The 12,916-nt window shown below is 50.6% G+C and overlaps 1 protein-coding gene across 5 annotated transcripts in view; it reads right to left on the minus strand.

Annotated features, from left to right (window-relative positions):
• MICAL2 (microtubule associated monooxygenase, calponin and LIM domain containing 2) overlaps positions 1-9,887 on the minus strand; it is a 44,006-nt gene extending 34,119 nt beyond the window's left edge. For all 5 annotated transcript variants that reach the window (XM_008574195.1, XM_008574194.1, XM_008574192.1 and 2 more), the window contains exons 1-6: positions 9,772-9,887; positions 8,837-8,963; positions 8,093-8,183; positions 6,619-6,766; positions 5,292-5,491; positions 4,810-4,916 (exon numbers count right to left, since the gene is read on the minus strand). In XM_008574195.1, coding sequence (XP_008572417.1) covers positions 4,810-4,916; positions 5,292-5,491; positions 6,619-6,766; positions 8,093-8,183; positions 8,837-8,963; positions 9,772-9,875 — 777 coding nt within the window. In that variant the 5' untranslated portion in view covers positions 9,876-9,887. The remainder of the gene's footprint in view (positions 1-4,809; positions 4,917-5,291; positions 5,492-6,618; positions 6,767-8,092; positions 8,184-8,836; positions 8,964-9,771) is intronic.
• Between the last annotated feature and the right edge of the window lie 3,029 nt (positions 9,888-12,916).

Consider the following 12,916-nt stretch of genomic DNA (forward strand, 5'->3'; position numbering starts at 1 on the left):
CCTCTGCAGCAGTGCTGTGACATACGTGTTATCACGCTCATCTTGCAGACAAGCAAAGGAGCTTCTGAGAGGCTCAAGCATTTGCGAGATCCCCAGCAGACCAATATATGTGTTTGTCTACCTGGCTTCAAACTGTATTTCCAATCTGTAAATCAGCTCGGAATCCAGGGCTGAGGTCGTACAGAGGAAGGCAGCGAGAGCAGCCTTGGCAGTGACCTGCAAACCACAGGCGCCTGGAGGGGCTGCCCTCGGGCCTGCGCTTGCCCAGCCCCCGGGGGTCGGAGGCATCACAACCCAGCACTCTTGACTCTCCTGAGCCTCCTTCAAATCTCGAGAATGAGGAGCACTAGAAACCTAGTAGAAGCTCTGGCTGCTGGGTGGGTGGTTCTGTGAGAGAAGCCGGGGAAGGAGAGTGAGAACAACTTCGAAAGTCTCGCGAGAAGGTGAGTGCCCCAAAGCAGGGTCCTAGCTTGTCTTGTTCACTGCTTTATCCCCAGGGCTGAGAACAGAATTCAGTGTCAAACTGGGGCTCGATAAATGGTTGTTGCATGAACGGAAGAGGCCCTTCTGCTTTTAACCCCCCCCCCCCCCCAGCTCTTTGGAGAGTGTTTGTGTAGGAGGGTCAAGAAGAGGCGGCTGGGGAGGGGACCTGGCTCATTCAGACCAGATGTTGACACATGTGAGTCACGCTTTGTGGACTCCACTCTACCAGGGGCCAGGGCTGGAGGAGGACCTGGTTGAGCAGGATAAATCCTGGGGCAACCACCTGGCCTCTGGGATGGGCTTTCCAGGGATAGGTGAAACCTTTGAGTTATCCCCCAGGAAGCAGACTCCAAATGGGACAAAAATCAGATACCCTGCACATTTATGTAATGTGACATGTATAATGACTGTAGTAGCCATAAAGACAGGCCTAGGGGAGTAGAGACAGGTATTGTGAGTATGAGTGTGTACACATGCATGAAGGAGTAACAGTGGTCAAGGATGTGTTCAGGTGTGTCCCCCAGGAAGCAGACTCCAAATGGGACAAAAATCAGATACCCTGCACATTTATGTAATGTGACATGTGTAATGACTGTAGTAGCCATAAAGACAGGCCTAGGGGAGTAGAGACAGGTATCGTGAGTATGAGTGTGTACACATGCATGAAGGAGTAACAGTGGTCAAGGATGTGTTCAGGTGTCACCTGCATGCATGGTGATAAGTCCTGGAGACCCCAGGAAATGTCCCATACTGCAAGGATTTTAGATGCTGTCCAGGATCACAGACAGATCTGCAGAAGCAGAACAAGAGCTTTTTAAGAGGAGAATATAATCCCCAAGCTCTTCTCTTTTTCCCAGCCACGGGCTGCTCCATCTTCAGAGCTAATCAGCCTAGTGGTTTACCACTCATAGTGGGATGCAAAAGTTACTCTCTCTAAAAGTATACAGGATCCTTGGAGAAAAAGTCTTTTATTTTGCTTCAAGTTGATAAATCTTGCTGGGATTTGGATGTCATCAGGAAGATAAGATTAGGGAGGACAGAAGAATTTAACACCAACAGTAAAAACCAGGAGGAAGAGAGATTCTTAAGACTGGCTCAGCAGAGAACCAATGAGCCCTCTTCAGGTTAAGATGCCACTTTGTAAAGGAATGTGCATGTGCTGCTCAATTCCCACATTAAGACAGTCCTCTGGAAGTTGGGCAGGAGGTTAAGGAAGGGCAGGGAGGAAGCTGAATATAGATGTACGTGTGTGTAGAGATATCATGTGTGTACACTGCGGCGCAGAACAGTGCACGCACGGCCTACCCGGTATCTCTATTCCACATGGCCACGTGAGCTAGGGCACTGAGGGTTGCGTGTCCAACTGCACCGACATCTCAGTGTAACTGTGGTGGGGCATCTGTGTTTAGACATAGACGTGAGTGCTGATTTCAGAGTCTTGTGTGCAGACATTCTCCATGTTTGTTCAGGACCAGATTGGAGTGGACTCAGCATACCTTGCTTGTGAAAAATGTTAAGGCCAAAGAGCACTGCAAATAGGTTCCACAAACCAAAACAGTTTCAGATACAACACAAATTGGGGCAATGGGACACAAAATGGTACACAAATGGTACACAAAATGGTAAAATGGGGCAAAGGTACTTCCCAGGTGGTCCTAGTCACTGTGCTGGCATTGAGTGGTGCACAATATGCTGGGGCTTTTCAGAGCTGCCCGAGGCAGAGTGTGACCCGTGGCTTTACCAACCCACCCACCTACTCAGCAGAAGTGCTCAGTCTGTTTGAGGAGAGAGAGGACAAATAATGCCCACCTCAGGCACCTATTTCAGTGACCAAATCTCTTTACCTATCCAAAGAGCGGGGCACATTTTCGACATTAAATGGGGCTGTGGGAGGGATCAGGTCCATGCGTCTTAACTCCTCTCAAGATAGGCAGCCAGGGGGCACACCCTGGAGGGGACTGGACATGGTTCAAAAGGACCAGGGTGGGGCCAGGCAGAGCCCACCAACCCCCTAAGCATTTCCCAGAGGAGCCAGAGGGAAGAGGAGCGAGGTCCAGTAGCCCTAGCGGCCAGGCTGGCTCCTGACTTCTGGCCATCCTGCCTCCTGAGCCAGTGCTGGCCGGCTGCTGCAATTCGGTCACTCTGCAAACAGAGGTGTGGTGAGTGAAAGGTTTAAACATCCCTCTCCAGTTCCCTCTGTGGGCAAAGTGGTGGCAGGAACAGGGTGAATGGAGAGGGAGGTAAGTATCTGGCTCAGAGAGCTTCCAGAAAGGCCGCACTGGCTTGCTTGGGATGGAGCATCCCATAACAGGGGTCCTCAGCCTTCCGAGGAACAATGGTGGGCTAGGGTGGAACAAGCTGGCAACCGGTCTCCAGAAGACAGCGCTGGCTCAGTGGGGACAGCAGGCAGTACAGCCCTGACACAGAGCCTGTAAGTCGGGCAGCTCAGGAAGCAGAGCGGGAGAGAGCAGCTGCTTGGCCAAACAGTCCAGCAGACTGGCACACACGTCGGCCTTCCCAGCCCATTCCTTCCTATAGCCGGGTGGGGCAGAAGCTTCAAGTACCCTGTTCCTGCAGTTAGCAAAACAGCTGCTGCGACATTCCAGGGACTGTGCAGGCTTCGGTGGAAAAAGTGACCCCTGCTCACTCAGCCCAGGGGAAGAAAGAAGGAGGCCAGCTGACCCACCCCGCCCTGGGCAGAGGGGCTGGTGGGCAAGGCAGGACCGGCCAGGGGTGAAGAGACTGTCTGTGACCTGGAGTGACTGAGAAATGTGCAGAGGCCTGCAGCCTGCTGCCGTGCCAGTAGAGAATGCCCTGCTGTTCTGAAGAGAGGTGGCAAGCTCTGGGTGGGACACTCACACCTGCCCCTGCCCAAGCCGGTGGCTCACTCTGGCCCCCTTCTCCCTGGCCTCTTTCCTCTCCTCTGCTCCAATGGCCCACCCCAGCAACTCCCCACTCCTGCCTAGTCCTGACATTTGTCTTCTGCCCCAAAGCATCTAAATCCCTCAGTCCTGGCCCATCCGGCTCCCCTGTGGCCTGGTGTTGTCTCCTGGACCCATGCTGGAGAGACACTCTCTCCCTGGGCTTTCTGCCCCTTCCTGCTTCTCTGTCTGCCCCCTTCCCCATCTTCCCTCCTGCTGCTCTGCCTCCATCAGCCTCTTAAATTCTCTTGCTAAGTTCAAAGGCTTGGTCCTTGGTCTTCTCCCTACCTTCCTAGTATCTTATCTTCCCAACCAGACTCTAAGATCAAGCATCACGTCACTTTGCGTGTCCTATCACTGCACACATGATAAATGCCTTTTAATGAATGAGCTAATTAGTGGTGAAGGAAGTGTGACACAGGGGGAAAGCAATGAAGTACCACTAAGTAGTGTGTGGCTTTGGGCAAGGCACCCTGCCTCTCTGGGCTCCATTTTTTAGATGTAAAATGAGCACATTAAGCAAGAAAACTTGATTATACCTCCCATACTGAGATGCCATCATTCAAATAAAATTGTAATTGCTTCTTAGGACTCTGGTTCCCAAACTGTGTACCAAGGTGCCCTGAGACACCATAGTGAACTCACAGAGGAGCTGCCGGATATTTTAAATTTTCTAGGGAAACATGATAATGTGTCAGACACCTTGCAAAATACTCCTATTAAGTTATTTGAACTTAGCTACTTAATAAACAGAATTGCTAGGTATTTCTTTTGCTCTAGGGGCACCATGAAAAAAATTATAGGGACACTAAGTGTGCTATAAGTTGAGAAAATTTGGGAACCTTTTTTATAGGCTCTGAGTTCCTCAAAGGCAAGGTCCATACAGTCTTCATTTCTGTATATTTGCTCCCCTCATAAAAATAAACAAAAACTAAAGTCCTAAAGTTGGCATATAGAAGGGCCCAATAAACATTTGTTGAATGAATGAATAAAAATTAATGGAACAAATGTGTAAATGTAGCATCACCACTATACACTTTTGCCAGTAAACTAATGGCCATCATGTTCCTGATCTAAACTGCTCAGCAGAGTGAGAAATCATCTCATCCCCATCCCTTGGGAGGCAGAGCTAATCAGATACACTTTAAAAAATATTCTCCAGCACGTCCTCTTGGCTCTCTACCATGCCCTTCCTATAATCACTTTTAAGTCACTGAAACTAGCTACACAGTGCCAGGGAGAACTAACAAAAACAGTTACTAAACCCAGTTTCACTCACAGCCTCTGTGAGCACTTGATCTGCGTGACTTATCAGCATCCACACACTGAGAGCACAAAATTCTCCCTTCAGCTTATCCCATCCATGTGTAAGGGGAAATCAAACAAAGACCAGGCCGAAACTTACTCGTGGAGTCCTCTTCCTTGGAAATGTGAGGTTGAGATAGTTATTAGAAATGGATGATTTGGCCAAGCTGAGGTCAGCATTTTCTCCATAGTTTTTGCGCCAAGAATCTGTTAGGAAATAAAAGCGCTACTGAGATTTGGATCCCGAGACCAGAAGGTGCTGTTGTAACCAGGGGATGTTGTAACAAGGTCCCTCTAAAATCATTCTCTCACTTCAAACTAAAAATGTAAATGTCCTGGGTAGGGGGTGACAGAAGTCTATAGTAACGTCCCAGTGACAGAGCAGGGGCGCCCCACAAGGCTTCTACACAGACCCACTCACACAACAGGTCTGGGTGGGTGAGGTCACACTATTTGGCCTCAAAGTCAAAGGGAAAGCATTGGTCAGCCCCAAAACAGAGGGCACCAATGTAGGAACATCCAGACTAGCCACAGGACAGAGATGGCTCGAGGGGCCGAGTGAGCCCCCATGCAGGTCCTCACCCATGGGCCTCAGTGGGGTGCCCCGGAAGAGTTCGTAGAACTTGGAGAGGTACATGACCATGCTGAGCTTGTCAGGCTCCTGGGCTGATGCCATCTCTTTGCCTGTGGTCACTGGAGGGATCCCAAACTCCCGCTCAGCCACATCAAATGCTAGCTGGTTGTTCTCCACAGCGTTGTCTTCATTCAAAGAGTCAAAGTTGCTGGAGAATCAAAGCAAAGTGAAGAAGGTCAGAGAGAGGAGGTGGAGGTGGGATGAGCGGAGCAAATATGGCCCATAAATAACACTGGGGGTGACACTCTGCCAGGGGTCAGCAAGGCTGGGGGCGGAGGTTGAAAGAGCAGGTCAGAGAGAGGAGGTGGAGGTGGGATGAGCGGAGCAAATACGGCCCATAAAGAACACTGGGGGTGACACTCTGCCAGGGGTCAGCAAGGCTGGGGGCGGAGGTTGAAAGAGCAGTGACCCCCCACCCCCCCAAGAAGGCACTAACGCATCCTTCTCACTCAGGGAGGGACCAAGGCAGACTTGGGCCACTGCCTGGGCTGAAACCATCAGAAAATGATTTAAACCTCTTGGAAAATTTATGAGCTACTCTACTGTTAAATACTTCCCTTATGTTTTCTTCTGTTTAATTACCAGTGTAATAGGGGCTTCTTGTAAAAATAAAAATCCAGTTATATATATCAAATAAAATAAAAAGTGAGAGCCCCACCCCTTTCTCAAGGCAACCCCACTGCCTTATGGTACCATTAGACACCCCTTTGGTAGGCTGCCTTCCAGACTCTTTTGCACATGCATGTGAGGTTATATTGATGTTGATTTAAATATAAATGCATTGTGCTCTGGACATCTCCAACTGTTTCCAGAAACATAATCTGATCTTCCCAATGACCCTGCCATTATTCCCAATTCATAGACGAAAAGTCTAAAGCTCAGAGGAGATAAGGGGCTTGTCCAATGGCACATAGCTAACAGATCTGAGTCTCAAACCTAATTCCTTTGGCTGTAAATCCCTCAGACTGGTTCCCAGAACTAGGTCTTGCCCACCCTTCCTCTCCTGGGGTAGAGCGAATGCTAAAATTTCCAAAGTGTAGCAATTGGGGGTGGGATGGGCACCAGAAAGCAATGATGGAGCCTGAGCCTATTTTTATCCTCACATATTAGGGACACATATCAAACATGTTGCTGACAGTGATCAGTACAAAGAGAAAAGAACACATTTATAAAAAAACTCAAATTGAAAACTGAATCAGGTAGTGAAGATTCTGCATCCAGCAGAACAGCTCTGGTATCCTTTGTCCCCAGGGTCCTGTGGGGCCCCAGACTCACATCAGCTCAGGCCGGAAGTGGTGGATGATAGCGCACAGGGCCAGGCCACTGCGCCAGGAGGTGGTCAGGTCAGTGACGTTGACGTGCCGGTAGCCCTCGGTCTGCTGCTGGCACCAGGTTAAGAGCTTGCTGGGCCGGATGTCAGACTCTGTAGGAAGTGGGGCATAGGCAGTGAAGCTATAGAGGAAACCTCAGGATGGGGATCCCTCCCACTGCCAGGAGGCTGGGGACCAGAGGCTGGGGCAGGTGGCCACTGGCATGGGTGCAGCCCCCTGAGGACTGTTGCATGGGGGCCCAGTCAAGAGTATGGCAGGAGGGCAGGATGCCAGGACGGGAAGCACACTCTCCTCCTTCAGAGTCCCTGAGACTGACTGTGGCCAGACCCTGGGTTAGAGGCCAGGAATACAGATCCTGCCGACAGCACACTCACTAGTGGGGCAGACAGACACAGAGGCAAGTGATGCTGGCATGGTGCCGCAATAGAGGGAGAACCAGGCACTGCAAGAGCATGTGAGTCTGTCTGCCGGGAGAGCAGAACTCTAAAGAAAATGTCTCAGGGAGATGCATTCAAGCTTGTTCTTGAAGAGTGTCTAGGAATTCAAGCTGGCTGGTTAGCACAGTTGGTTAGAGCTCCACCTTGTAACTCCAAGGTCAAGGGTTCAGACAGAGGGAGAACCAGGCACTGCAAGAGCATGTGAGCCTGTCTGCCTGGAGAGCAGAACTCTAAAGAAAATGTCTCAGGGAGATGCATTCAAGCTTGTTCTTGAAGAGTGTCTAGGAATTCAGGCTGGCTGGTTAGCACAGTTGGTTAGAGCTCCACCTTGTAACTCCAAGGTCAAGGGTTCAGATTCCCAGACCAGCCAGCCACCAAAAAAACAAAAAAAACCCCCCAGTGTCTAGGAATTCATTAGACAGAAGAAGGCATTCCAGGAAAACAGAAAGGACTGTGCAGTGGCAAAGAATCCAGTGAAACCTGCCATGTTTGCGTAGCAGTAAAACAGTTTATTACAGCAGAGGGATGTGGTGTGTGGAGGGGAGGAGTAAGCTGAGTTTGCCAAAGGAAGAAGAGGAGGCAAAGTCTGCACAGGCACAGGCACAGAGACCTCTCTGAGCCACGCTGGGAGCTGGCCCCTGAGCACAGGCCTATGCCCAGCGCTGTGTTAGTCCAGGAAGCTCTGCCCAGTTCGGGGGACAAGACCCCCACACTGGAAAGAACAGCAAAGGAAAAGCAAGTCTCAGTGAGATAATTCCACAGTTCACATCTACTGTGCTAAGAGCTCAATGCAAATGAATATATTTAATCCTCACGATGACTCAATGAGTAGCAGTTGTCCAAGCACAAAGATGACAGGCACCTGCCCAAGGTCACACAGGTAGCAGGGGCAGAGCCTGTGTCACCATGGCCATGGAATAGACTGCCTCCCTGCAAAGCCCCTCCCAGCGACCTAGTCAGGGTCCCAGGAGGGTGACTTACCGTGCCTGGAGAGGCTGACAGATTTCCTCACTGAGCCCAGTCTCTCGAGAGGTGAGTGGTCCAGCTCCTTGGTGATGTACAAGTGCTTCACCTACAAACAAGAGAGACCACGTGCCTGCCCACCAGTGTCCCCCAAACCCTAGTCTCAGGGCCTCTAAACTCCACCCACCCCCTGCTCAGTGCCTGCCACCCTTTTCCTCTATCACTGGAGGGCATGACCATCAGTGAGGGAACCCAGATGACCTGATCATAGAGCAATGAACCTCAGTTATCCACTCAAATGAGTGAGTGTGAATGTGTGTAAATCTATGTAATTGGCTCATTTTAAAAATTCACACCATTCTATGGACAGCAAAGGCTGGGGGTTTGGTGGCTCTGGATCAATGGGAGAAGAAATGGACTCCAGGACCATGGGTGGTAAGGACAGTGGACATTTGGCTAAACAGATTATTGGAGAGAGATATGATCTCCTATGCACAGTGATAAGTTGCCATATGTGAATATGTGCACGTACGCATATATGCACCCACCGGTATGTGTTCCAGTTCTCTCCTGTGTGCTAGAAAGAATGCTGATTCTATTGTGCTCCTGTGACTCTCCTGGGCAGAAGAAATGGTCCTGCCTTTAGGCCAACAGGTACCGTTAGCCTCTGTCCCAGAAATGTGTGACAGCCAAGATTTAATGTGACCTCCCTCCCTTCACTGAGTGCAGAGTGACCCAGACAGGTCCCAGGGACAGACTTACCTGATGGGGCCTGACACAGTTCGAGTTGAGGTTTGGGTACCGTGTCCCTGGGTCCAACGTGTACTGCTCAAAGTTCTTGTTGATGTTCTCTGGGGTTGTTTGAGGTAGCAACCGGTAAAGACTCTCTCTGGAGGGTGGCAGAATCCAGAGGTCAGGGATCGCTCTTGCCACCTCAGGCCTCTCTCCCCAACACCCCCCCCTTCCCCCATTCCCCTGGTTCAAGGGCTTCTTGGATGTGTTTGTGTAACCTTCCCTGTGATGCCCGGCACCCGTGGTTCTTGAGAACTGCAAAATGGCGAGAGGGTCAAGGGGACCGAGAGGAAGTGGCGTCAGAGACGCTGGCCTCTCTCCCCAGACGGAAGGCAGGGACACAGGGCTGGCAGTGTGGTGACCTGTGGTTTTGCTACACTGCGTCCTGTGGCCTGTCCCCCATGACCACAGGCCTCTACACCCAAGTCCATCAGGGGCCTGCGTCTATCAGCTGTCACAGCCACGTGGCCAGCTGCAGGGGTCTGGGAGGAAGCCCAGGATCTCAGCAGTGGGAGAGGGCTGGGAGCCACAGAACCCAACCCCCAGTCAGGGAGGGACACTCAGCGCTTTCCTGGAAGAGTCCCTGAAACAAAGCTCTCTGGATCTTGGGCAAACGAGCAGTGTCAGGGAGCCCCAATCTTAGGGTCATGCCAGACGAAGACTTCTCTTTGGCATCTAGAGTCTGAGGTCCTGGCTACTGGAGAAAGTCACTGAAGGAGGCAGATTACGATGGAGAAAGTGTCCTGAGGGACCCTGATGATCAAATCAGGCCACATGTGGGAGGGGAGATAAGAGGGGGGCAGAGCTCAAGGTACATCTGGGAGTCACTTGACAGTGGTCCCAACCCCCTCTTCTGCCTGAGCTTTTGACCCAGCCCTGCTAGGAGCCCTGCTGTCAAAATTCACCTTTCGGCCAGCAGCTCCAGGGGAGGAGTGCCTTGGTCCCAGTTCTTCACCATCCAGGCCGTGTCAAAGGCTGCCAGGAAGCCGCGGGCACAGCCTGTGCCCATAGGCCAAAATGGCTGCAACTCACCTTTCGGCCAGCAGCTCCAGGGGAGGAGTGCCTTGGTCCCAGTTCTTCACCATCCAGGCTGTGTCAAAGGCTGCCAGGAAGCCGCGGGCACAGCCTGTGCCCATAGGCCAAAATGGCTGCAAAAGAAAACATGCACAATTCCTGCTGATTCCAAGGACTCAGCCTGCTATCCCACTCTACCCAGAACTCACCAACCGCTAGCCCTGTGTGATGCACTGGAGGGACAGAGAGGTGACAGGGCAGCGACCCTCTGCCTACAAGGATTTACCACAGACACAAACAGCTATAGCGCAAAGTCAAATGTAAAAGGCGCTATGACACAGGTACAGCAAAACTGCTGAAGGGCTCAGAGAGGGAAAGAAAATTCCCCCTGGGACAGGAAGGTGGAAATCAGAGTCGGCTTCATACAAGAGTCGCATTTATGCTGATTTTAAAGAATGAATAGGATTCTGGTCTTGATCCATTCAGGAATAGCATGGGTCAAGTCTTGGTAGCTGGAAAATGCCAGAGCCTAATGGAAGAACAGCAGTGTGGTTTGGATGTGGCACAGCACATGGGAGGAGTGTACTGAGAGATAAAGCAGGGAGACTGGGCCACAGTAGGGTGGGTGTGGAGTGCTCCGCCATGGAGCGTAAGGAGAGTCCATGCACGATGATGAGCAAGGCCCAAGTCAACCAAGCTAGCCTGGGTCAGGAGCACCCAAAGGATCATATGGAATTTAACCCTTAACTTGGGACAAATACATAAACGTTTTCTGGTTGGTGCTTACATGAAAGATCATTCATTTAACCTAAGGGTCCTCGCACTTGCAGATTTGCTGAAAAAAATTGTGAGCAGGGAAGCCATGGATGGAAACTGGACTTTGGGGTCCCCAGGCCTCTCTTGCACCCAAAATGATCTCCATACCCACAAAGGGCCACCCACATGAGGAAGGAGTCTCGGCCCAGCTGAGGGTCAAGGATGGCCCACGCAGACCGGACAAAAGCTGCTTGATTTTGTACTTGATCAAAGAATTCAGCCCAGAAGAACCTGGAGATGGCAGAGAAAGCTTTCCCACCTACACACAGGCAGAATGGGTTCCTCTGAGTGAAATGATAGGCTCTGAGGCCAGGATGGCTTGGCAGAGTCCTGCCAACTGGCTGAGAGCCTGTCCTTTCCCCAGATGCATGACAGCAGATGCTGCCAGCCAGAACATAAATGCAGAGATGTCTCCCGTAGCAGGCTCCAAACACATGCGGTACCTCAAGCAAGCTGTCACCCACGAGGGCGACGAGCAGCTGGTGTGCCTGACGCTCGCGCACCAGGGCTGCATTCTCTGAAGCATACATGGAGGTGAAGTCAAACATGGCCACGTCGGGCTGCCCATAGTGATTCATGGCATAGTCTAAGGAGGGCAGCTGGTAATTGGTGGCAAAGTCTGCAGCTTCTCGGGCATAGGAGAGCAGGTTGTCCTGGTTCACATTCTCTGCACACAGCAGCATCTCTGTGTCGATGTAGTCCTGGGGAAGATCAAAACACGGTGAAGCAGCCTCCCCCTCTGTATACTAGTAGCCAGTATTCATACCACTTCTTGGCAAAAGGACACGGAATAGGTCTGTACAGTGAGGCTCATCAAAACAGACATAGAAAACCATGGCAAAGAGAGTAAAGAGGAAACAAATCAGCCAGCTGTGAGGATTTACAGTCTTGATTAAGCATCAAATTTGGCTTTGAGCTTCCCAGCATCCTAGGCAAAAGGGAAATGTGATATGTTACAGGGCTTTCCTTATCAGAAAGAAGGAAGCATACAAATTCCTTAAGGCATTCAATTTTTTCCTGGCACTCAATTCTAAAATGTCTGTCTCACGCAGGGATTTCAACAGAGCACATCGAGAGTTGTACCGAACAGTGTACTTCACATAGTCTTGCAACAAAACAAGCAGCACATTTGATATGGCTGGTTCTTGTGACAAATTTCAGTACCATTAATAGACAAAAGAGTAAGCCAAGAAGTGTGATTTTATAATGGACTGAGCTAAGCTAATGTGGTCCAGATGTGTGTTTAGCAGTCAAACAAGACCAGAAAAAAAACATGGGTGCTGGACATGAACTCAAGCCCCTTCTTGAGAATCAGTTACCCCTTTTCTGGACAAGCTGAGGACTGCTCGGGGCTTGGCATTGCTCTTGGGGTTTGGCATAGCTCATAGATTGTTAATTGTTACGCTGTCCTGCTGGGCGGTTGGACATGAACTCAAGCCCCTTCTTGAGAATCAGTTACCCCTTTTCTGGACAAGCTGAGGACTGCTCGGGGCTTGGCGTTGCTCTTGGGGTTTGGCATAGCTCATAGATTGTTAATTGTTACGCTGTCCTGCTGGGCGGTAGAGACCCCTGACCTTGGAGGACCAGGAGGATATCCATCCTGGAGGGACACCAGTGATGAACCACAGGATGTCAGGGTCTGATGAAAGTGAGAAAGTTTAGAGTATTCCCAGCTTCCAATCTGCTCATCATGTGGCTAATGAGACTAAAGACCACTTTTCCCAGAGGTAACCCAAAAGGTGCATATACCCAGGGGGAGAGGGAGGGGACTAGTGTGTAAGTTGAACACAGGCTTTGGGGTCAGCGAGAGCAACAGGTCAAATTCCACCTCTACTGTTGACTAACTATAAACTTGGGCAAGTTATTTGACTTTCTGAGTCTCCATTTTCTCTTGTGAAGTGGGAATAACAAAATCTATGTCACAGAGACACGCAAGGACTGAAAAAGATTGCACACATGCAATCCCTAGCCCTATGCTGGGCCCATGGGAAGTGCTCAGTGAGTGGGAATCCTGTGCCCAGTAATTCATGACAGCACTACATGCAGCATATAAGGAAGTGCATCCTGGACCATCCCAGGCACCAGCAAGAGCATTCACAAGGATCTCAAAAGGCACAGCCTCATCTATACCCAGAGCGACCCACTGTCTCAATTTTCTAAATAGCCATGATTTCAAATGCCTTGTTCCAGAAATTCTACTCCGCTAGCAAAACATAAAAC

The sequence above is a fragment of the Galeopterus variegatus genome, unplaced genomic scaffold (assembly GCF_000696425.1).
Source record: "Galeopterus variegatus unplaced genomic scaffold, G_variegatus-3.0.2 Scaffold1011, whole genome shotgun sequence".
NCBI classification, from domain to species: domain Eukaryota; kingdom Metazoa; phylum Chordata; class Mammalia; order Dermoptera; family Cynocephalidae; genus Galeopterus; species Galeopterus variegatus.